A 26,858-nucleotide genomic window follows, 5' to 3' on the forward strand; every position below is an offset into this window, starting at 1 on the left:
AAATAAGTTTGAATTCCTGACTGAGCAAACCACCATTTTCCCATATTGCCACATATCTGGCCACTTAAACTTAAAGGCAGACACTGAGTCACATTTGGAGGACTATTTAATTCAATAGGAAAATTCCTAATTGAGCAGAAGTATGAATAAGATAGCTTTCTCACTTGCATCTTTCCTCTTTGCAGAGATTACTGGCATCTTAAAAGTTTCCCCAGACAATTTTGTAGCTATAAGTGATGATGCTTGCATGGATAATAAGCTACTTTTTATTAAAAAATAAAGTGATATCTCATCATCTGGCTTTTTTCCCCCAATGGTGTTATATAAAGATAGTTTTCTAAAATAAACCTGCCAATCAGACATAAAGCTATTCATTTGAAAATGTTTTTATTCCTTAATGCTTGAAGTCATCTTTATGTTTTTCTCCTGCTTTCTCACTCTGAAAAGGGCAATCATTTCTATTCCAAACTCTTTTTTACTGTCAGAGATGGGGTGGTAGCATTCCTCAATATACAAGTTCCCAACAATTTTTATAGAGGATATTTTGAATTGCTTTCAACAGTGTCGACTTCTAAGTGACAGACTGATGTTTTCCACTCTGAATTTCTGCTTTAATTACTTAAAGCAAAATGACTCTTCTGTTGCTTCTGAAAAAGAGACCAAGAGAGATAACACACAGGTTTATCCACAATAAGGAAAATAGTGACCATCTTGTCAAAGAGCTCTAGCACCATCTTGTTTTCAAGCAAGGATCTAAAATTCAGCAAATCACCCCAAAATCACCCCAACTCTAGCCATGTTTTGAACCTCTGAAATGAAGTTTGCAGCAGCTGGGCTGCAAGCCAGAGGATAAATCAGATCCTGCAGCCAGGCTCATACCCAGGCTGTTAAGTCTCTTGAATATGCATGGAGTCTATGCTCCTTGGATTATTTGCTTATTTAAGGAAGACTGCACGTTTATTAGCATTACAAATCACTACTCTGATCAACAGCATATCTGACCCAATAAACAGTTGTTTAACTGGTGTGTCTAGACAGGACAGAACAGAAACACAACTCAATGAATTGTTTACACAGCTTAACAGATTGGAAGATAGCATACCTCCTTACTCCTATTTAAATGATTATTTTTTGCAAGAGTTACTTAAAAGGCTTTAACATATCTGTGCGGTTTCGATGAAAAAGAAGAGTGGTACGCTAGAAAAAAGTCTGTTTAATGTGCAAGAGTAACCCAAAGCAAAGGGAGTAACAACACTGCCAGGATGTGCTACACTAAATCCCATGGCATTCCCTTCTTGTGAGACAGATATCTATTACCCAAGAGAGAACTGTCTGAGTGCAGATGAGTGCCTGCTGGGAATTACTGCTCTGGGTGCTCTTAAGTGCTCAAACCAATGTGTAGCTGCTCCAAGAGACTATTTCATTAATGCTCAGTTAGTTTCCTGCAGCTTTCTAATCTGCAGTAACATGAACATGAAATTGCATTTACATGCACACAGCAATAGAAATGTATCTACATGTGGTGACTAAAGTGACAGTACAGATATCTTAGGACTTGCCGTATTTCTGCAATGAAGAGCCCAAAGCCCTCAGCTCAGTTCTGAGGTCTGCAACAGTCCTGTTTTCTGTTGAGAGCAGCATTTTGCTACACAGAGAGCAGTGTGGAGCTCTGCTGAGCTGATGGGTTATTTGTGGCAGCCTGCAGGCTCCTTGCTGACTGCTGCCAGGCAGCGCAGGCCGCAACCATCAACATGAATCAAATGGAACAGAGGGATGGGATTAAATGTTGTGATTACATCATGATGGAAAAAAATCTGATTTCTATAAGTAACTAATGGCATCCAACAGCATGGCTGGAAGAGCCAGGGAAGGCCAGGAGAGTCCTACTGCTGAATTTCAGTTGTCAGTCACATGAGCAAGCAGCAGGTGTGGTGCATGTAAATACTTGTGTTTTTTGAACCACTCTCCTTGGTGCTTTTATCTCTAGCTCTAAAAGGAGGAACTGTGCTTCAGACAGACCTGTAGCCCCTAGAAGCCTTCAGGGTTTGTTCACATCTTTATTGTTACACGTGCCAAGATGTTCTACAGGAACGGGCTCAAGAATGAATTGTGTCCCTGTAAGGTTCCTCCACATTGAGGAGCTGCTGAGCACTGAACAAAAAAACCTGCGGAGATTCCTGAAGTCTCCCAGGTTTGTGGCAAAAGCCAAATATGCTAAAGAATTAAGAAGATCAACAACTTACAAGTGATGCAGAAAACACAGTGCCCAGTGCCACCTCATAACAGCAAGCACTTCTGGCATGAATTTGACAGCACTATTAAAGAGCAAAATCATGAGAGAAGTAATTCCGTGCACTTCCTATAGGAGAAAAAATCCCAATTTGATTAAAGGGCAGGATGTGTGAAGCTTTCTCAATGGCTTGTGCTGGACCTTTCCACAACCCTGCAGCCTCCTGTTTTGCAGGAAGTAAGACAGCTTTGATGGGAAAGAAAATGTTCCTCCATTTCAGAGAAGGCTATGCTGTTTAGCTTCGCTTTTAAAGTCTTTCATCTTCCTTGCTCATAGATTTTAAGGTGGATTAATGAGAAAGATTGCTAAAGTGGTATTTATTTTATTATACCACTGCACTTGGCTGTTAACTGATCATGCTCTTTATCTGCATTACTAATTGTTAACGATATTGACTCACAGGTCCTCTGCACCCTGCACCATCTCTGCAGTGTGTCATGCAAATGGCTGGCGGCTGATCCTGCCTGTGCCCTGGGGAAGTCCTGTGGATTTCCCACAGAACTCTGCAAAAGAGAAACTTAAAACAGATCTGTTCCCTAATGTTCGTCTTTCCTCTTCACAGCTTGCTCCTTTCTCAACACCCACAAACAACAAATTGCTAGATGTGACAAATAAATTCAGAGATGTGCAACATAAATGTGAAATAAAGAATGGTAAAGAGATAAAATATGTTAATTGTTCAAATAAAGGAAAAAATACACCTACTTGAGACGTTTTCTCTCCTGTGGAATAGTAGTATACTCATTTTCAGCTAATTCCAAATCAAAAGACTCAGTAACTATTGAAAACTTTTCTGCTTTCTCTCTGTTTGCAGCAAGAATACTGGGAAAATCTTACAAGTCTAAAGCTCTTACAAAGTACCCTGACAACTTTTCACATTCTACCATCAGGCCTCATGACCTTTCCTCAGAAATTTTGCTTGTAAATCCTCCATGAGATTCCCTGCCAGACTACTGATCCAGGCCAATCTGGTCACTCACTTTTCCTGCAGCACAGTGCCCTTAAAAAGCTTAAACACAACTCTGAATCAGATTTAGTACAAATTTCTACTGAGTGCTACCACCTTTCTCTTTTTTTATTGGAGGCAGAGGGGAAAGAATGGTTTCACAATAATATAAGGTAATGAAAGTAGGCTTGAAAAGGTACAGATAAATGCCACAAGCAATTAGCACACTTCCCTGTAGTCAATATCGTTAACAATTAGTAATGCAGATAAAGAGCATGATCAGTTAACAGCCAAGTGCAGTGGTATAATAAAATAAAGCAAAATAAATGTTTTGACTTGGTTACATTACTTCAGCGTGGATTTTTGTATGTATGACTGATTAAGGTGTCAGAATATGTCATTTATACAGACCTTGCTGATAAATTATAATGACCATAAAATTGCTTTTTTAAATGGTTTTCATAAAAATATTAAACCCAAAACGAAATATAAAAATTATATGCATTAATACAATAGAATTAAAAAGACTGGTTTTTTTCAAACTTAGAAATTACTCAATTTTAAAATCTTGCACTGTTTGTTTGTTTTTTAATCAGCCATTAGATGTAGAATTTGGCAGTTTGCACAGTACTCAAAGCTGAGACTTTGATATGGCATTTCCATACATTCAAGTTTTGAGAACATAAGCAGAGCAGTTCTGACACACTGTCATAAGCTTGTCCACAAATGCCGTTATTGTGATGCTCTTCTGACTTTCTCTGCAGTGAAGAAAATCAAGTAAAGAAACATTATCTCACTCTTAACATTCTTCATATCACAAGCAGCACTTTGTTTTTGCATTTTAGCTATTGTTGCATACAGATCTACTCATTCTCAGTTCAGCATCCTATGCTAGTTCCCCACCAATGAGGGGTGGTCATAGTCAGGTTGGGTGGAGCTTTGTGCAACCTGATTTAGGGAGAGATGTCTCTGCATATGACATGGAGGTTGGTCTACATGATCCTTAAAGTTCTCTTCCAACACAAACCACACTATGATAGCTTATTTTTCCTGTTTAGCTACACTAGGGCTTGTCTGTCATGTTTTTGTCCATGATGTTTTCTGATGTGCTTCCGGAGTTTCTTGCAAGTAGAGCAAAATTAGAGTACCAAAACAGTTCTGTATCATTTGTAAACTTAGAGACTTCCCTTACACTGCCTTCCCTGGTCATTCATGAATTTGTTGAATAAAGATGCAACACTCCTCCTACATTGACACAGATACAAATCCCACTTAAAACTCTTAGGAATGGACCAAAAGGAGCACTGCCCCCAAAACTCCTTCTAAATTATCAACACTGCTTCCTAAAAACACTACCATCAGTCCTTGGATACTGACTACAGAACTTGCCATTCAAAATCAAGTGTCATGGCCTGTTGCAGACTCAGCCCACTGGTTGCTGAAGAACAGTGTTTTTAGCCCAACATATATTACTAATAAACACCAGAAGCTACGTTATGATGATTGGAAATACATTTGGATTCAGAACAGTGGATCACTGACAGACTACAGAACAGACGAAAAACATTAGCACAGCTCAAAAATGCCACTATAAGCAATGGAACTTTTTTGTTCTCTTGGCATCTGTGACAATCATTTATGTTAGAAAAGATCATTAAGGTCATTGAGTCCTAGTGAATGCATGATGACCATAACCCAAGTTAGTGGTTGAGAGTACAGTATTTAACAACCTCTGTTCATCAGGTTAAAAAAAGAGGATAATATGCTGTCCTGAAAGGGAAGAATGTGGGAGAATAATGGTAGGTTATTATTTCCACATCTAATCACTAAATATTTTGTCCCACAGTTAAACAAAAAAGCTTCAGAGTTATGTATTGTACCTATTTTACCATCCAAATTAAGCATTTTTTAATACTAAGGTAAATCAATGAAGACACAGAAAAGTCTCCAGGGTGTTGTTATAATCACTTAGGCAGTTATCTACGTGCCAACCATAAATGCTGTGGAGGTCCCATCTGCACTGTTAAGCTCTGGTGAGTAAGAAGGTGATCAAAGAAATGGGTGTTCTTATTCCACCCTCTCACCTTCCCCCAGACCCTACTGAAATAGATATCTGGCATCTCCTTCTATAAAACTTGCTTTCAGGTTCTGGCTAGGGAATACCCTCCCACAGCCATGGTAAGGAGGTAATGATGGGCCTTAAAAGAGCTGTGACTCATGTCTGGATCCTCTTAAGAGAAAACCTTCCACCCTCCTCCTCCCCTACTATTTGTTCAGAGATTACCATATAGAAGACAACTCCCAAATTAGCATGCAAACCTTGTTAGTCCTTTATGTCCTAGAATACTAAACGGGTTTTCAGAGTTATATATTCTTCTAAAGGTACTCAGAACTTGTTACCTCAGTAGACCTGGCAAATACCATAATTTGATTATACTATACTGATTTTAATTTAAAAAATAAAAATAAAAAAACTTGCTGCGGAAAAAAGTACCCTATCATTTCATTATTTTCCTCACTCTCCAAAAGCATTATGCAGGATGTTTTCTTGCCTTATCAATCACTGATTAAGTTTTCTTTGGAATGTTGAAATCAATAGGAAAAGATGCAGTTAGGGGAATAACCGCTAATGAGCATCCCATTAAGTAAAAGCACCTTGAATACCATGTCAAACTTTTTTCCTAAATAATTATGTGTGACTGACTGAACCAGTTAGAAAACTCAAAATTCAGGCCAACAGTTTACAATTAGAGCACCAGTTAATCAGATTTTCAAAAGACAATATACAACATTGTTTTCAAAATGCATCATAAGGAAAAAAAATGCTCAGCCGCAGATAAAAAAATTCTTACCTAAAATAGTCAAGATTTTTCTATAGAGTTGAAAGTCTGCATTTGTTTTTAAGTGTACAGTTAACTATTTATTTACAAAAAAACGATTTAAGACCATTAGTGGATTGTCTTTCCTTGATGGAAAACTGCAATCTGCAACTTTGACCAAGTAGCCTATTTCACAATACTCTACAGAACTTAGCTTAGTCTTCCTCTTCCAACAAATTTCTTATCAGATAGATTGAAAAATTGCTAAGATGATCGCAGTCAGATCTTCACCAACCGTCTATTAATTTCCCAAAGTTCAGAATTATCAGGACTGCATTTATTTATTTAATTCATAATACTAATTCATGTTGAGGACTAATCAATACACTAGGATTCTCCATGGTAAAGCAACAATCTCTAACATCCAAGATGAACAACGATACTGAACGGAGGAGAACTGAGCTCCCAGCTACCATCTGGCCTTTCAAACCACTGTCATTCTTGCAGCATAGTGACCTAGTTAATTTTCAAGCCATTTAATCATCAGCTTGCCCAATACATACTTCGTCAGTATAAAAATATGAATCTGGTTGGTGAATTGTGTCAAAACCTCTACCCAAGTAAAACAAATGTGCATTACCACCTTTTTCTCCTTACTCACATTATCAATAATTTAATGAAAGATGTCACTCAGAATGGACAGACATGATTTCCTCTTGTTATCCATGTAATAATGTTACCTTTACATGAAAATGAGCTGCAAGAGTTTGTGCTCCACAATCTCTCTAGGCCTTCACAGACTAAAGTGATGCTTGTAATTCTCAACCATTCTGTACAAGATTATTTGTTCCTGAACTCAGTATGTTTTCATTAAAAATCTGCCACCTCCTGGGCACTCTGCTTGTCTACACTGCAGCTTCTCTGAAGTCTCCGCATAGCAATCCTTTTAACAAAGAAGTTTACAGTGCACCTTTTCAGCCTTCCTCCAATTTCAGAACTCGGCCAACCAGTGATCTCTATAGCCCAGCTGATATCTGTGGTCACATTTCACAGAATTGTAGGGGTTGGAAGGGACCTCCAGAGATCATCTAGTCCAATCCTCATCTCTTCTCTGTGAGCAGCTAGTCAGAGAGCTCTAATCCCAACTGATCCCTTTGCATTCATGAGAAAGCATCACCAACACAGTCTAGAAACTCTCTTGCCTGCTTGCACAATGCCACACGACCTTGCAGATCAAGGCCTCTCATTGGGAGGCTTCTATTACTTCTTTGTGGATGATTCCACTTTCTTGATCAGTTGGTCTGCAGCTGACCCTCATCACAACATCACCAATATTATTTAATTTTCTGATTTTGCCTCAGAGAATGGACTTCCCTTTTGTTGTTCAAATACTTTGCGTTAGTGCAACCACTTTTATGAACATTCTTCTTTCTGAGAGAGAACATTATAGTCTCCCCTGAAGCTTTCTGTCATAAATATCTCCTCCACATGTAATTTTTCTTCATTTAATCCTGAAATTAGCTCCTAACTCCTAACAAACCTTATTTAAAATCCTCTGTTATGTTCGTAATTCTGCCCACAAACATGCCTATGTCTTCTTGTCAGTTTAATTCTATCACTTCTTACCAGCTCTTAAAACAAGGTACCACAACCAAAGAAATCAAAGCTTCATTACTTATGCATTGGATGTGGAATCAGCAGAGACCTTATCCCTTGAAGTATTTAAAAGACACTTGAATGTTCCCTTAAGGGATACAATTTAGCAACAGGACTCCATAGTTCTAGCTGATCGTTGGACCTGATGATCCTAAAAGCTTTTTCCAACCTAGATGATTCTACGATCTTTGCTCTCAGTCTTGTGGCAAGTTTTAAACCTTTTAAGGTCATGTTATTGATGTTCCCACATATGTGTAGCCAGGGGCAGTAGCCAGAAGCCTGGACGAGCCTCAGCAGTCTCTGTGACATCGTACATCTAAGTAAGAAGCAAATAAAAGTGTCTACCCAGCAGATGGATTAATTTGCCCTGGACAAGCTGGAGTTGCCAAACATGAACACTTTTTGCTTTCTTTTTGTGCTAATCCAATTGCCGAACCTAATGTGTCCAGAATGAATTCTCCCCACAGCAGAACTCATCCTCCTCTGCTGTCAGAATACTGAATAAATTTTCTAGATTAATAATTGCAGAGAGACATGAAAACTTTCTCCTGCTGCCAGAAGTCATAAGCTTCCAGATTCCACCTTCCTGGAAACACAGGAGCAGGAGGGAACTATTACCGTTAAAATGGTGAGAAAACACTCATTACAGAAAGCCTGCTATCCATCCGTAAGGCGTAACAGTTGCTCCCAATACAGTAAATTAGAACACTGGGCAGAAAAACATTCCTAAGGAGGGAGAGATGTTTCAGATAAGGTCCTACTTTGTTTACAGTCTCCTTGAGGGAAGGCACAATCTGAAGAGAAGGCTGTGTCAGACAGACATGATTTTATAACAGGAGCATTTTTTCTAACAGGAATAAAACAAAGTTGCTTCTGAATATTGTGCATAACTTTGCAGGCTCTCAGCCATGGCTGAGTATTATATTCCCTCATTTACAGGGAGTCCTAGTGTTCCCACACTAGAATGCTTGCTATTTCATGACTGGTTATGAAAACAGTTTGTTCAGTGGCAGCAGGAAGGTTGGCTAATAATGACTCTTCCCTTGCTTTTGCAAAAGGCAAAAGAGAAGTTCCTTCTCTTATAGTCCAAGAGTGTTTGAGCTTAGCATAAACTGCTCCTTTTAACATACAAGTCAAGATTTTTCCCATCTAACCAGTCTTATTTTATTCCAGACTTTTCCAGTTTATAGCTAACATATTTGAGTCTTTTGTTTTTTTTTCTCAAGAAACAGACTCAAAGACAACACAAAGTACAGATTAATTCTGTTTTTCACTTTCCTCTTATTTTTTTCTTTTCCCATTACACTGTAAGTTTTTAGACTGAGAGGGGCAATTATTTTTCTTCTCTCTATTCATGTAACTGACAAAAAAATAAAATAAAATAATTTTAAAAAGAATGTTACTGAAATCATCCTGGGAATTTTTCATGACAGTAGCAAAAAAGACTGAAATGTGGTCAATCTACAGACAATCTACAGAAAACCTATATAGAGAGAAACAGGCAGTGTCTTTTAAACACATCTGAAGTACAAAATGACAAGCATCTAATAAAAAAGCAGACAGCCTTGGCACTGACACCAAACTTAATCTGGATGATACGAACAACTGTCTTTGAATCTTTTAATACAAAATATGGGAATAAATGACAGCATGTCCCTGCACGTTGGCTTTTCTGCTCAGTCAGTTCTCATTTGGGATGAGATTGTGTCTGAGGTGGACTATGGAAGGAATACAGCTAAAATATTAGGACAGCTTCAGCAGAGAACAGCTGGAAAGAGTTATCTCATTTTCAGAAGAAACACAAAAGCACCTTCCTAGACAATAACAAACTAGAGGTGGAATATCCGAACAGAGCTGCAGATCTCTCAGCTACTTTACATGCACAATTACTTTTGCACGGGATGTTCTATGCTGTACTACAGTTGTGCTTTGATATTTCTGTTTGAAATATGTGTATGCTCTATGTCATCTGGCTCATTTTGAAGTTTGCCTCCATCTTTCCCTTTGGAAATGACTGGGGGGCAGGGACCTTAACTGAGCAGCCATCTGTAAAGAAATTGGCATATTCCTCTCCAGAAGGAAGAGTTAAGAGGGATCTCTCAAAATTTCCAGAAACAAGAGAAAAAGGTACTTAAGCATCAGAACAAGATATTCCATACCAGAACGTGAGAGACACATAGACAAATAGGCTCATTCTCTTCCTGTGGCTTTTCAGCTGCTTCTGCTGGTTTCATGCAGGCTGCTGAAGACATCTCTGATGAAAAACTCTGCAGAGGATCAAACCTAAATTATCAAATGGATCCTTGTGTTGGAAGCGACTGTTTTAAAACTTCTTTCCTTTGAATTAAGGAAAAGGGAATACAGAATTGTACCGTGTCTTAGTAGGACAGGTGACAAATTCAGTGAAGGGTCATTAACTTGATCAGATTGATTAAAAGTACTCATTCAAATGCACGTGGAAGTTAAGGATTTAAATGCACATCTAAGCTAGATGTGTTAATAAAGAGTAGTCAGCCTGAAAATCTAACTAATAATATATGTAACAACTGTATTTATCTGGTATTTATTTACCTGAAGATAGAGGATCTCTTGTTTAAAACAAAAATTAAATTATATTTTAAAATATAAAACAATAACTCTTCTTTGGGAGAAGAGCTTTATTTTTATTGCTTAATATGAAGCCAGAGAAACTTTCTCCTCAGCTGATGAATCAAACATGATGAATCAAATGCAGTGGTGATGTTAATAAAAGTGCAAGTTAGATGCTGGATATATTTGGCTTTCAGTGTTGAGGCAGCCTAACTTACTTGGATCTGGAACTCAGGAGAATGTCAAAACAGCATTAATTACTTCTTGAGGGCTCTAAAGGAGTATTTTAGGAAGAAACACAGAGGTAGGTAAAATTAGAACAAGCTTAAGAGGATCTGCTTTACAAAACCAAAACAAACTTCCTTATCTTTTTATGTTCTACTGACACTTTCCTGCACCCATAGAATGCAAAAGATGTGCAGAAAACAAAAGTGAAGAAAGATCTGAAGCCAATACTAATGACTTCAAACCACAGAGAAGGCACAAGACAGAGCTGGGGAGAGAAGTACTCTCACTTCTCTCTGTAACTGCCTGTGGATTCTCAGTAAAGCCTGGCTCACCTCTTGTGACAAGGAAAGGCGGTACACAGAAGACTAGGCCTAGAAGAAAATCTAATGTAGAAAATGCAAGTGGATCTACTAGTGAGTGACTGCTGTTAGTCATTTATGATGCTAGAGACTATACACGTCCACTCATTCATTCAAATGCAAAGCAAGAACAGAAGCCACAGAAGCAGATACACAGTTCTACAAAAGAAAAATCCATGGTGCCTTAAGAATGATTATAACTGAACATTTTCTCAGTTTTCCAAAGTTCCACTCAGGTTTTCCTTTTAAATGTGTATATCAAAGCCGATTTTACTCACAAGCTGAATGTAACAAGGACACTGCAATACTTCAAGTATTGAAAATGCCAACACACTATTTCTCTCTAGTCTTTTCCTCAGTATTCCTTCATCTACAAAGAAAAACATTTCAAAGTATTTCTCCATTATGTAACTTACAGGGCTTTTAAATGTTATTCAGAGTCAGATATTTAAACATGCTAGAAAGTAAATTACTTTTCTGAGGATGCTTTGGTATTCTTTCCATCATTCTTCTGTCATTTGAGCAAATGAGAACAAACCAACCCATTGGGACAATCAGACACTTCCTTTCAAAGTAAATTCTGCTATCCTGTAAAAAATACTTTTGATTATGGAAACTAAAAGTTCAGTAACTTGGGGGTTCCAAGATTTCCTTTCTCACCAGAACTCACATTCTTAAGCTGAAAATCCAAACCTTTCAGACATACTGTTCAGAAAAGTTCTAGATTTCTGACAGCCTCATTTCAGATCTGATCTTAGGACGACTTATCACAGGTTGCAGCACTCTTCTGAAGCACTAAATTTTTTCTGTCTTGAGCAAGACCACCAAAGGCCCCTCAAACTGAGCTAAAAGACATCTAAGTCAGATCAGCAAAAACACAAAAACGGGAACTGTTGAAATAACTTCATATTACACGTACGAAATCGAGCGATGTTTCCAGAAGAGAACAAATCTAAAATCCTGTGAGAAAGGACCATCTATTTCTCCATTTAAATATTCTGTATGCAATAATTTACTCTCACTTAAGCACGAATAGCTGCATATCTTTTTTTTTTTTTCTCTTGATGAAAAGGGAAATTCAACCAGAAAGCCGATTTTTTGTAAAGAGGATGGTGTAGGAGAAGATTTATTCTTGTACTTACAGGTACTCAAAACCAATAGAGTTGACGTGTGAACAAGCCTGAAGTGGGAACATTTGAATGTTTCTGATATTAAAGGCATGAAATACTTTTCAGGTTGACAGACACATAGAACAGTTTTAAAACACTGACCTGTTCTGAAAGGCACTACATCATTACTGCATCGTTTCTCTATGCAGAAACTTTGTAAGTTCATATTTATCATGTCATATTTAATGTTTTTAAACAGTGGAACAGGTACAGGTTATGAAGGGAAAAGCATATTCTCATCCTCCAGGGACTTATAAGCCAGCAGTGATAACAATTCATCCAGCACCTGATGATACATTGAAATTAAAGCAGTGGACCTCCTCAACATTTTTCAGAGTTTACTGTATTGTATCGGGTAAGATTTATCATGAAATAAGTAATAGCAGTCATTAGTGATCATCTGAAAGACAGCATCTTAGCTAAAGCCATTGTCACATTATAATAGCAGGTTGCAGAGCCAGAATATTTTGTTCTGACTAAAAATACCCAGATGGATAGCAACACATGCTCTATAATATATAGACTAAACAATCTTTTAAGCTGAGAGGAAATAAATTAATTTCTTAAGTTTTGGTACTCCTTTCTAAAGGAACCTTACCAGTGGTTTCATTACTTCACAAAGAATATCTTAAAATTAACACCAAAATTTACTGTATAAGAGTATCATTCTCAGTGCTTGACATAGTTGCATTTATTCCCATAGCTTATGTATAAGTTTCTAAGAAAAACATTGAGAAATATGTGAATTTCCTTTCGATAATCTGTGATTCGTGACATAACTGCATTACTTTTCAGTATCTTACTGAGCCAAGGAGAAGAACTACAAACATTCAAGAAAGTCAAGAAGGCCACAGTAAGATTAAACTGACCCTAATTTGACTAAACCAAAGTGATATTTTTAATTGGACTCTAATTATTAAACTGCTAGGTGAAATAATCTTTAAAGATCAACTGTACTGAGCAGCAAGGGCAGCCTTAGGTTCAGGAGAAATACTTGACAGAAATTTTCTTAACATTAAAACTGTAAAAATTTCTTATTGAAGATACAATACAGTCCATAATTATCAGTGTTAGACACACGAAGAGATACCTCTTGTCAAAGCTATAGATAAACAAGAATGTGAACCAGAAGCAAGTCAAGACTTCAAAATAGATAAACATGACTTGGAGCAAAGTACTATCTATTTTGTGGCTGATTCCCAGAACATTGACAGTAGAAGACTCAACAGATGTGTACTCAAAATTATTTATTACCTGTCAGAAAAGAAAATGTGACTTAAAAGTATTCTCCCCTTATGAAAAGCTCCTCCCATCCCCCTTAGATAAGAGGCTGTAGATCAGACAAAAAAAAAGTGAATGCTACAAAGGCAATGCCAAAATAAAATAACCTCTGTGTGGAGTTATGATTTACCTGGTATTGGTGAAGTGATACAACACTGCATGACTGCAAAGCAGCTAGATTTTGACTTTCAGTTTGACTTTCTGCAAAGTTATCTTCTACATCAGTGAATAATTAAAAAAAAAGACAAAAAAGGACTTTATCATGTTTGATCTCTGTAAATCAAAGAAACACTGTGGCCAAGCATCTCAAAAGCAAGTCAAGGAGATCTTTAAGTCCCAACTAAGTGGCAATTATCTCTTTATCATAAAACACAGATCAAGGCATCACAATGTAAATAATAATCAGGTGAAAGTGTTAGCACTTCCAAATTAAGTCTTTTCATCACAAAGAGAAGTAGATGCTCAGCAGCAGTTGCTAGCCTTGCTCTAAGTTCAGAAGTTGAAAATGGTTTCATATCCTGATATGTTCATGTTGAAAAGTTTTAATATCCTGATGTGAACACTGCTGTTAATGTTCAGTACCTAAGGATGTGCCTAGGCGTTTAGTATACACTAAAAGATTGTGGCAAGAAGCAAGTCTTCAAGGAAGAAGTTATAAGATTTTCATAGTAGTGCAGACTGTCTGACAATGCCAGAGAGCTGATCTACCATTATTCACTTTATTGCTGATTAAGTTCTTGTGCTGACTGTATAAACACTGTCTCTTATTGCTCTCACACAAAGGGCAGAAACCAGCTACCTGTGTGGACCTGCAACAACCCATGTCCTAGTGGAATCTTCTGATGAGCAACTACAGGATACCCTAGGGTTTAAGAGTACAAGGAAATGCTCCATTTAGTACAGGCTGGAAAGCAAAGGTTGCTGACAAACAGTAAAAAGTTTGAAAGTGCAGAACTTACAAGGAGGTTGGCAGACAATACCACCTACTGCTACAAATAGCATCCTTGTTTGCTAACCAGCCCTGTAGCTGCAGGATAATATACTCTTATCATCGACATTGTGAGATATTTTTCAGACTGGAGTTTCCAAAGGGCTGGAAGGAATTAAAAGAGGGTAAGAAAAAGACGAGTTTTCTGCACAAATGATAACTGTACAGATTTGCTGTTAAGGGCAGGTGTTTCTCAGAGCTGCAAAATATTCAGTATTTCATGTGAAGATCTGATTCTCTGCTAGAAGCACAGGCTAGAAGCCAACTCATCAAAACCTCTATCAAAAATACAATTTTAACATCTGTTTGGACTTTCACTTATCTCACTGCTTCCAGACATTATTGATTATCATTATCCACAAGTCTCCAGTATTATAAACAGCAGTGGCTAAGGGAAACGGAAGTGAGCTTTTACATATAAAGACAGCTACGTACTTCTAGGGGAGAACGAAAACTGTCGTGTCGTCTGAAATAGGAGTCTAACTTCATTTCATCTTTTACAAATACATTATGAATAAATGGATTAAAATACAGTCTAAACTAAAAAAGTTAATTAAAACTCTGATGTGGAATGCAGGATTTTGCCAAAGGAGAAAAGGCATTACATTATAAGAAACTGGCTGCTGTCTGCAATGCACTTCCTTGTCTTTTTCTTTGCAACAGGTTTCTCCTCATACCTTTGGTGTACTATGTGCTGGACTGAATCACAGGAACAAGATACAAAATTTATATTTGGTAGCAACTCTGCACTGCTGGAGTATGAAATGGAAGTTTTTGCTTCAGCAAAGTAATCTCATGAGGAAAACCTCAGTAAGCTAGAACCCAAAGCAAGAAGGGTATGTGATGTGATTGAAGCATGTCTTTTCCATTCTTCCTAATTATGTAGATGTCCCTACGACTATCCCAAAGAGATGTCTCCCTTTCTTCGCATCCTCCAATATTCATGTGAATCCCAGGTAAACAACACACATTTCACGGACCTGCACAGGAGTTTTTATAACCTTCAGAGCTCAACACCAGAAAGAGGAAAACTCTTCTCTTTGCCACACTGAGTCTTCGCACACATCAGAAGAGCCAACTCATTTGCTACCTACCACAGGATAATTTCTTATTTTACTATTCACAGAACATAAAAGAAAATAACACCATGTTCAAAATTCAACTATGACAGAAGATAAAAATGAGTTGCTCTGATGTTTCAGTTTCTCCATAGATTACGGACCAAGAACAGACAGAGAACTGGTGATCAGGAGAGCCCTGCTGATATTTGCTTTTCAGTTCTAATGCATCAGAATTCCTACAAATCAAGAACCAAACCCAAGAATTCTTCAATTACTCACACACAAGAACCTATGGATCCATATCATCAGAACCACTTCTAGACTGAAAGAACAAGTTATTTTGCTTTATTATCCAAGTCTCTACAGTCATATTTATGTTCCTCTAGCACAACAAACACCAACAGCAGACTCTCACCATTCACGGTGACACATAAAGCCTAATTTAACAAATTATCAGACACCAGAGCAGGGAGAAGGCCATATAGGTTCTCCTGAAAGCAAAATGTTATCTACTTGTGGGGAAAAAAAGTTATTTTTTCATGTTTTCAAGTACTGGAGCAGGTTGTCTTGAGAGTTTGTGCAATCAATGTTGATTTCTTGTCAATTTTGAGACCTGAATGTATAAAACCTTGAGTAACCAGGTATGTCCACACAGTTAAACCTGCTTTGGGCAGAGCATTGGACTAAATGACTTCCTGAGGTCTTTTTCAAACTGAATTGTCCTAGGCCTTTATGTTCTGCTATGCAACCCCTTACTCAAATAAGAAAAATAATTTCCTAAAATTTCAGTGCTTCTTGACTTTATTACCAACTTGCATGTCTAAGTGGTAATCATTTATGTTAAAATAAGAGCCAAATGGAAAAAACTGGGGCAAAACTGAGGCAAATTTCCTACTTGTTCTTGTACTGAGATAGTCATACACTGACCTCCAGAGTAATATGTAAAAAATAGCTTATTTTAGTAGTTTAAAAAATGGGTTAGAAAGCTGTGCAAGTTCAGTTAAAAACTATAAATACTATAAATATCTGTTCCAGTCAGTTGTGAGACTTTCAAAAATGTGCATATTTTTATGAAGACTGACCAGGTGAAACACTTCAACATAGTATTTACACTACTGATTAGCAATAGACTATACCTATAAATTTGAAAATGACTGCTGAATAGACTGTTTTAGATTCAGTAATTTACAGGGAATATCTCTATTACCTCACAGAACAACAAAGCAAAGAAGTGCAAATTAGCTCCATAGATGTTGTGTGCAGTGAAGTATGCTGAGTTCTTGACACTGTACGGCCAAGGGCATCCTGAATTCAATATCTACCATCTACCTACTTATGACAGCAAATTTCTTTCAAAGATGTTTATACATACACACAAATGTATGTAAAAATGTCTATACATACACAAACATATAGATGTAATTTATATGTACATATGTAGATATAGACTATAGAACATTCTGCAGAATCACACAGATCACTGGAGCTGTAAAAGGTCTCAGGAGATCTCTGTAGCAAAAGTACCATATATTCTTTTTCCAAAGTGCCCTCCAGTGACCAAATGATGCTAAGATTCCTTTCTGAGTGGTTTTACTTCCTTGAAATATGAGGATCCATTTAAAACTGAAGGTGAGACACCTACCTGTTGGCAGGGCGTGGAGGTGAGAGGTTGTGAACACAACAGAACTGAGTGACAGCAATACTTACTTGGCAGGCATTATAAATCAACTGGTGTTCCAATTTTTTGATCCCTAGAATCTGCTGAAACATTTCATAAAGCTGTTCCTTGCTCAGAATCAGCTCCGATACGGCACTTAAGGCCATTCTATTTGGCTGTTTGCAGAAGTCCTCTTCTCCTCTACATATGGCATCATACTTGGCTAGCCAAGAACTTAATACTGTCTCTTTGCTCAATCCATCAATTTCCGGCAAACTTCGGACTCTCTTTTCTATGTTTTTCTTAAAAACATCTCTAAAGTCATTTGCAGAACATCCTCCACTGTGAACCATTCTTGCAACCCGGTCACTCTTGAGAAACACCTTTTGCAAAAAAAAGAGGAAAAAAACAACAACAAAAAATAAAGAGGTTAGAAATGAACACAAATGCAAAACAAGCTCTTAATAAAGGAAGGGATTATTATTACAAGACAATACTTTGTTTCTACATAAAATAGTTTTGCAGGGAGGAGATACGCAGGTAAACAGTGATAAATTTTTCATAAAAAAACCAAAATCAATATGTTAAAAACATATGTTTCTCTATTAAGCCAGTTGGGTTTTAAAGTATGCTACAATAGTTAAGCTAGAATGAAGCTTGAATTAATGGCAGCTAATTTAAAACTTACCTATACAATTTCACTTATCTTTCCTCCATTAAGACCATAGAATTCTGAAGATGTTTGCAGGTTACTCATGAAGAAGCTACACTGTCTTACAACTTGGCAGGATAATGAGTGAAAGAAAGATCTAAGACAGTTAAAAATTTCATCGAAGGAAACAGAAATGCAGAAAAAGAAAATGCTAGACAATTACCGCAATCAAAACCAAGAGAGAGAAGAAACACTCAGAAATGCAGAATCTGGTTCCACTACTGTAGATATAATACTGGGGACAGATTAGGGATTCTCTATTAAAAAAAAAAAGAAAAAAACCCAACAAAAACCCTCCTAAGTATGCATATATAAGATACAACAAGGCAAATTTCACCAACAAATCTACTAAATCAGCGTATGAAGAGGGAGATGGCCTTTCTGGAGGGCCACTAAGATGATCAGAGCAGTGGAACACCTCCCCTATGAAAAAAGGCTGAGGGAGGTGGGCTTGTTCAGCCTGAGGAAGAAAAGGCTCAGGGGAGACTTCAATGCAGCTTTCCATTATTTGAAAGGATCTTACAAACAAGAGAAAGACCAACTTTTTACATGGGCAGATATTGATACAACAAGGGGAAATGGCTTTAAAGTAAAAGAGAGATTTAGATTTGATGTTAGATGTTAAGTCATTAGACGGTGAAGCTAAGGATGCCCCTTCTCTGGAAGTGTTCCATGGCCTGATTGGACAGGGCCCTCAACAACTTGATTTAGTACTTGATTTTATGGGTGGCAACTCTACCCACAGCAGGGAGTTGAAACTCAATGATCATTAAGGCCCCCTCCAACCCAAGTCACTCTATAATTCTACAATAACATGTATTTTCAGGTTAAAATTTTATTAACTGAAAGCTACTAAAATGTAATGAAGATCACAGCACAGTAAAGCTTTGACTCTAAATGTCACCACATGATGGGAGACAGTGCACCTAACAAACTACTTAATACACTCCTGTGCTTCACTTTGAAAGAAAAAAAAAAAAAGAAAAACAGATCAGGCAAGCAACTAAAAGGCTAAGCTGAGTACAAGTACTGGGTCAAGAAAAGCATAGTTTAAAAGTCTCCGTGCTTTTTGATCTACCTTTTCCCTGTAGATAATGTAAAATGCAGCTATTTGAAAAATAAGTATTTCAACAGATATTCTAATTGATATTTTACTGAACCTGAAAGAACTTGTCCCAAAACCTTAGAACAGCAACAATATATGCTGATCACATTTAGTGCTCTAACTGTAGCACACTAGATTTCTTTTTCCTGAAAATACAAGTATCTGAGGTTGAACTTCTATCCACAAAGGGAGTTGACATGGTTACTATCAATTAATGTTGATATTAATTTCCTCAAAATGCTATACAAATATTGGGTTTCATTTAAAAACAAACAATAGTCTGAAATACCACTTGATGATAAAGCTTGTCAACACAAACAAGTACCAGGATATTAAGCTTTTCCTTGTTTCAACAGTGTACAATTACAATTAATTAAAATTATTCCAAAGCTTAACTGGAAAGAAAACAGAAGAAAAAAAATAATAATAATGTAGGTGACTTCAGACAAACTTTAGCTATTTTCCTCATAAACAGCATCTTATCCTCCATCATGTTAGTTTGCATAGCTATTGAGAAAAAGCAGACACTGAATAAAGAATAAAATTGAGAAAACTTATAGGTTCTTCTCCCTCCACAAAAATGTTCATCCAAGACAGCTTGACCTTATGCATCACTAACATAATTGGATCACTGTAATTAAAAAAATGCAAAACACACACCGTAGGATCATCAGAATATCATTTACCTCTCACTACCTTCTTTCAGATATATTATTCAAAACAATTAATTTTTGCAAGCGTTGTATGTGCTTCAAATCTGACACAAAATGATACATCTAAAAGTTATTAAATGACTTGTTATTCCTGCTCCAGACAGACATTGAGGATGCTTCACATTAAGTACAATATCCCTGTCTTCAGCTATATTTCTTGACATCTGTTTCACCAGTTTAACAGGTTTTTTTGGAAATGTTTTGCACCTACATTTTTTCCTTCTACACAGAAGTTTACAGAAATCACTCCTACATGGAGAATGGTTTCTTGCCAATGGGGTTTTCACCAGCATTCCAGAAATCCCATCTGGTTTAGTACCTGTGGCTCCAGAACGCTGGCTGGGCACAAAAGACAGGATACACACACACTTAACATCACTGGCAGTTCTGTCCTGACAACTTTTGTTTTTGCAATGAAATATATTAGTTTTACAGTAGTCTTATAACAGTCTTTTACTTTCCCTTCAGTGCAGATTATTTACATAATCATCCCCAACAGGGAAAATATCTGTGTTGATATGTATCTTTAAAGCAAAACAGTAATTAAGCACATTCACTGAATTGTCAGCTGTTCTTCCTTTTAATCCTGTATTTGGATTGTCTGATCATGGAATTTAGTTCTAATCATATAATCATTCCAGTGCTAAAATGTTATCTCAAGTGTTTGGAAAGAAAAAAACATTTGAGGTTTGAATGTTAAATAAAAACAGAGTTATAGGGACAAACTATTTTTACAGGAAAATGTATTTGACAGATCAGCCACGATTTTCACAAACTCTTGTATTATTTAGAAATAATTTGACAAGAACTAAAGTTTCTAATGAAGCATTTCTTGTTCTACCCATATTTTCTGGATCTCCTCAGAGAAATTTTGGGACAATGCTGTCTGACAGTCACAATTTGAACTCTTAGAATCATTACTGACTCTTTGAATCTAAGTCACCATCAGTGCCCCATGTTACCCACAAACTACCAGACACCAAAAAGAAAGGTTGTTAACACAGAACATTCCAGAAAACAAAACAAAACAGGAAAAAAAAAACAAAAAAAAACACCCATGCTAAAAAGCATTCTTTGATGATCCTAATACATCCATCTTGAGAAACTATTTCAATTCACAATATTCAGTCCGTCTATATATACTCCTGAATGCAGCCATACCTACAGTCTCGACAACTAATATCATATCATAGCAATTCAAAGATGAACAGGTAAGCAATTATAAATTATAACAGAATAAAAAATGCCTCAAATTCCTCTTTCTTTATTATTACAGTAACAATCATTTAAATATGTCTACTTGATTATAGTTTAAATTCTCTTCTTACCCAGTAATCAAACTTACACATTTTCAACTGTTGCAAATGCTAGGAAAAATCCTAATTCAAAACAATCTTTAATAGTAGACAGTCACAATAGAAATATCTTTTTGTTTAGAAATGAAAAATTATAATTTAGGAGTGACTACAATTTGAATGCTGGAAATATTAAAGGACTGATTTTACATCTTCTAGCACATACTTACCAAATATGGTACTAAATTTAACTAATTATATATGTGAGCAACACAAACATGGTGAACTTTTTGTCTACTGTAAAACTTAGGAAAATCATAAGCAATACACAGAAGAGTTTGGGTAAACTCAATTGCAGTCAATCTTTGCCTTTTCTTTGTAAAAGGATTGAATATGAGGTCCATGAGGCCCCATATTACAAATTTTTATACATATTTTATTTCATTTGAAATTCACACAGAGGTAGTTCTTTTCTTTATTATCAAGGTGATCCTTTCAGCCCATATAAAAGAAAAGGAATCCTGATGCAATATCTATAAATATCTATAAAGTTTCTACAAGCTTGCATAAATGGTTCTATTATTAACAAATAACATTTTGCAGTCCTGCTTCACACAGCACTAAAGCACAACCTTCCAGCTACTTGCTTATATAGTAATTCTCTCAGTAGCACCTCTTTCAGCAATAGGCACAATACTCACTGGCTGCGCACCAAGCTGGCATTAATCAAATTACTTAATTTATTTATTTTTAGTTCTCAGGAAGGAAAATGCAAAAACCGCACTCCAAAATGGTACCTTATCTCAAAAGGGAAATATTTACATATGCACATTATGCATTATTTTAACCAAAAAACAAACATTCTCCTCTGAAGAAAAACTTAAAAAGCAAAGCCCCAGTATTTTTAGTCACAAAAATATTGTTTATACTACAAATTTGAAGTGTTGCAGAACACCACATACATTTGTGCTCTGTCAGGTGCTATGAAAGAAAAATGCCTCATTTTATGTAATAAAATCAAATAAGTTTTAATGAAATGCCTTCTTCAAAGCAGAACTGACCATTCTGGAGACAAACTGAACTCAGCTATAACTTACTGCTTATGTTTTGAGTACAAGTTGTGTGTAGCAACAAAACATAAGATTTCATTTAAGCAAAACTTCCTTCGACCTTTAAAAATTCAAACTGGTACTGAGAAGGGGTAGAAAGATCACAGTGTTGATTTACCAGCCCAGAAAGGAAGTTCCTTCCTCATACATAGATGTCCCTTGTGCACTTTCTGCTAGTGCAACCTCACAGACGTTCTCCCCTTCGTTAGATAAAGCAGCACTGGCACTTTGTTAGCCAGAAGGGCAGCTACAAGTTCGTTTTTGACAGTCACAGCTGTTCTGGTAGTTTTGTGGACTTTACACACCAGTCACATCCTACACCTTAACATCCAGGGCTCACTGTGGCTATCATAGAAAAGGTGGCTACAGCTCAAATTGCACACTGAACCTCTGGAACAGTAAACTTCTAGACAAGCCAGACATCATCTGCACCAGCATCTTTATCACCTCTTTTATGACACAGTTCAACTTAGGTAACAGCTTTTTCCTGCACGTTCTAGCACAGTACAATACTAGGTGGAATAAAACACCATGGCTATTTTACACCAATAGGGGCTCTTTAAAATGGTTCACTCAGTAGTCCTGGCACCTTCCTACTTCTGTGGGTACAATTACTTTTTCACCATTGCAAACTAATCATAAAACGTCCTTGTTTTTCATATTGCTCATCATATCTCTAACAGTATCTCTGCACTAATGAGAACCACAGTCAATTTTTTATTACCTGTACCTGGACAGTTATAGGTGATCCCACCAGCTGCCCCATTTGCTGTCACAAACCTGGTTTACTTGTAAAACTACACTATCTCCCCTTAATTATTCTATGTCTTCATTTCTCTTGGCCTCCTGAGACTTGTTAAGGATTTGCAAGAAGTGCTGTGCTGTCGCTCAGGAGGCATTCCCAATCCAGATGTGTTTTTTAACAGTGAAGTTCTTCCAGTGACTCCATCACAAGTCAATTTCCACCCTTTCCTCTTCCCATCATGGAACAAAATGCTCAGGTGAGCACCTCCCAACCCACAGACCCATGATCAATGCATGAAGGGGCCCATCAAGACAGCAGAGCGTAACCACAGTGACCGTTTGGCCTCTCTTCTCCATGCCTCAGTTACATATGATTTCATTCCTACCACAAACAGCTAAAAGTCAGTGAAGCAAAGTGGGCTCGCAGAGCTGTAAGAAATCACTGAAGGGACCCACAAGGATCACCACGTCACTCTCCTGGCTCCACACAGGTGCACTCAACATTCAAACCATGTTTCTGAGTGCAGTCAAAATGCTTCTTGTGCCCCACAAGGCTTTGCTCACTGCTCTAGGGAGCCTGTGGCAGTGCCCAATCACCCTGTGGTGAAAACCTTTTCCTAATATCCACCTGACCCTTCCCTGACACAGCTCCATGCCATTCTCTTGGATCCTGCTGGTGTCACTAGAGGGAAATGCTGAGGAGACAGTACATTTTCAGGCCATTGTGGTACAGACACAATGACACTACAGCCAAGCCTGCCCATGGCTGGGCTCACACATGCTTTCCCCTTGTCTGCAGACATCAGTCAAGTTCATCCCCTTCCTCAGAAGCAGCTGCAGTGAGGATGGACTCTCAGTCTCCAAAGTAGCAGCTGGCTCTTATCTATTTGCCACTGCTGTATACTATGCAACATTTTAATCCTACACTTGTTGAATATCAGTGTACCCACATAAATCTTGAAAGTTTAAAGCATCACAAATTCTACCAGTGTTTTTAATGGTATTCCACACACAAATTACAAGTGAATTTCCATGGAAGTGTCGAACATTGTCCGCCCTACACCACCTCATGAGACTGATGAGCCAGCTGAGTAGTTACGATCCACCTGCAACTCATTTTTTTATCCCAATGGACTGCAGCTGAAGCTTAGAATATCCTTAAAATGTACTCATGTTGAAAATGAACCTTTCTGTATATTATTCTATTTCCTTCTTATTAGAAAAATAGTTTGCCAGATTCCACTTAGAGATCTTGCTCTGGAGATTTCTTCAGGAAATCCCAATGTACCAGATACAGAAGTAAAACAAAGGTCAGTTTTTGTCCTTAAGTAGTCATTCTTGTATCAGAGAATTTTTATTTTATCTTAAGCTAGCTTGAAACAAAGCTAGAACTATATTAATATTAACCATATCATATTGAAAATTAAAATTTAAAAATACAAATGAACAGAAGTACTTCTTTTTATCAAAGACTGAATAAAAGGACTTTGTAACGGTAAAAAGGACTTTGATGGAAGTCCAGGGAATGTGCATTTGTGAAAGCTTTTCAGGTTTCTGATGTGTTTTTCTGATGTATACTCCCAATGTGCTAAAGTTCCCATTGTGCTTCTTGAAGTTATCAGAAAAGCAAAAGTCAAGGAAAAAGTATGACTTTTATTCATGGAGAAATTACACTTGTTTTGAGAAGTGTTCACAGAATTCATAGAACCTAAGACTTGATTTGTAGTATGATCAGCTGATTAAAACATTTTAAGCACTATAAAGCAGAAATCACATTATCAGGATTCCTCCTGCAGTTTTATGGTCAAATTAGGTCTGTAAAAACAGAAGAAATCCAAAGAATGTTAAGCAAGCAAAAACAGCTAACAAAAGGTTAAGCAGGAAGCCCAGTGTCAGTACACTTCCCACAAAGGAAAGAAACATTAAAGAACAGACTCAGTGTGCAGTCACCCTTCACATACACCAGTTAGCATAACCATGCTCCTGCGCTGCACTCAGCTGGCACCTTCGCTCCTCGCTGCTACTGCAGCAGCTTCTCAAACCCTCTCACACACGAGCTCTTAAGTAACACTGCAGTCAACAGCTCTCACCCGCTTCTTAAAGCTGTCCCCGTTCCACATTCAATAAAAGATATTCCCCATCTCACTCATTACCATAAGCAATGTTCTCTGGGACCAGCTCATATATTGTTCAGCAGTCCTGTTCTATTCTCTAACTGTACAAAGCATAGCTTTGGCCTCTGGAGTTAGTTGGATGAATGCGCAAAACACTTCTGACAGCCTGGACAACTTTCACAGAAGACTTTAGAGTCTTATGCCTAGCAGTAATTAACATTGACTACAACCAACATGCTTGGTGCTATACCTTAGAGCTGCAGGAAAAACTGTTTCAGACATGATGGTCTTCCTGTGGTTGCAAGAGTCTGGAAAGAAACTTAAACTTCAGAAAACTTAAGGGGTTTTTTTTGTTTGTTTTGTTATAGATTAGGTATCATCTACAGATGATCTGTATTATCAGACCACACATGCAAGATTTTTGACCCAAAATAGTATCTTGTGCAGTAGCTTAGTGTATCTAATAGTACACATTGCTATTTTTATGCTAGTGGACTAGAATTACTAAAACAGCATCTATATCATATGGAGAGATTAATAGTTACCAATACATTTTAACAACTACTTGTAATACTTATTGCCTGCTAAACTTCAGTGGAAGTTGAACTACATTTTGAGATCTGTTCAATATTTTGAAATCAGAAGTATTTTTTACCTGGTTTTAAATCCTTAAAATGAGACCTGATTGGAATCTAAAAACATCTCTTACAAACTGAAACACATGCGACTTCTTCAGGCTTACATGCTTGTAAGCTTATTGCACACCACTGTGTACTGTGTAAGTTTTGTTTCTTTGTGCTCTCTTTTGTTTTTCCCTTGTAATGTTTCCCTTTTTCCAGTCACCAAGGATATTGCACTCCGTATCACTTTCCTACTGCCTACGAAGTTGTAAATATGATGCCACGAGGTCTGAAATCACATCCCTTTGGCCCTTTCATCATTCCTACATAACTGTGGAAAGAAATGTCTAAATGTCACTTGAGACTGAGAAGTTTCTATACAAGCCTAGGCTTTTCCATCCAGCAGCAATCTCTTGCTAAAAAAGCCAGATCTGTCAATGCTTCTCAAGACTCTCTGATACAGAAGAAAGATCACATCGTACAGAGTGGATCTAGCACCACTGAGGTCAACAATTCCTGGACAGAACTGGCACTCCAGCTTTCAGTCTGACAAGAAGAGGTTACCTTGAAATGGTTGATTGACATTACATCATGAGAAGCCTGAACTACATGCTAGATGCAAAATGTTTTTATCACCCATCTTTCTAATGTATTGATTGATACAGAACATGAACACAGATGAAAATATTTTATACTCAACAGCACACAACTCCAAAGGGAGAGAAAAAAGTTTGATGCTCTGAAGCAAATACTTGTCTACTTGCAAGTAAAATTAGGGTATGCCTTGAAATATGAAAAATAAATTTTCTTGTCTGAGGAAAAAAAAGATCTTTAATTCAAAGGTAAGTGAACCATCTTCTCTTTACTAAAAGAATTGCTGGCATTTCAGGAGAAGAGATTTAATTAATTTTAAACCTTTGAAAAACTTCAGGAAGGAGACTGGTGAGCATCTTAGCTTTTGTAACCAGAAAGAAAGGCATGCACAGACACCGAAACCCTGACCATGACCTTGCTGGAACTGGAAACAGTAAACCATCTGAATGAGAGAGAAGTGTCTTTCCAGTAACTTCAGCATAAGCAGCCTAGACACAGCTCTGTGGTTTTGCATTTTTGCTTACCTTGAGTTAGCTATCATATAGGTAACTGGAAAATAAAATATCAGTCCTCACCCAAGCATGTGGCCAATTATTATAACAGGGCCCTGAAAGATGGATGCCTGAAGTAGTTGCCCCATTGTCCTTACTGCATTCCATGCCAGAACTTCATAGTAGCAGGATAGGCCCAAATAGGCCTGGTAAAGGAAACCAGGAGTGTCCTACAAGCACTGTTATTAATACCAGAAGAACTCTGGCAAACAGCAAGATATTGGGGTTCATGCTTGATCAAGTCACAGGGGGAAACTG

General features: G+C 37.3%; 1 protein-coding gene across 2 annotated transcripts in view; it reads right to left on the bottom strand.

The window, feature by feature from the left end:
• CADPS2 (calcium dependent secretion activator 2) overlaps nt 1-26,858 on the bottom strand; it is a 297,492-nt gene that overhangs the window by 182,329 nt on the left and 88,305 nt on the right. For both annotated transcript variants that reach the window (XM_065743498.1, XM_065743497.1), the window contains exon 3: nt 17,094-17,426. In XM_065743498.1, the coding sequence (XP_065599570.1) occupies nt 17,094-17,426 (333 nt within the window). The remainder of the gene's footprint in view (nt 1-17,093; nt 17,427-26,858) is intronic.

Source organism: Cyrtonyx montezumae, unplaced genomic scaffold, assembly GCF_038088225.1.
Source record: "Cyrtonyx montezumae isolate F1298 unplaced genomic scaffold, pur_monq_1.0 scaffold_3, whole genome shotgun sequence".
Classification (NCBI taxonomy): domain Eukaryota; kingdom Metazoa; phylum Chordata; class Aves; order Galliformes; family Odontophoridae; genus Cyrtonyx; species Cyrtonyx montezumae.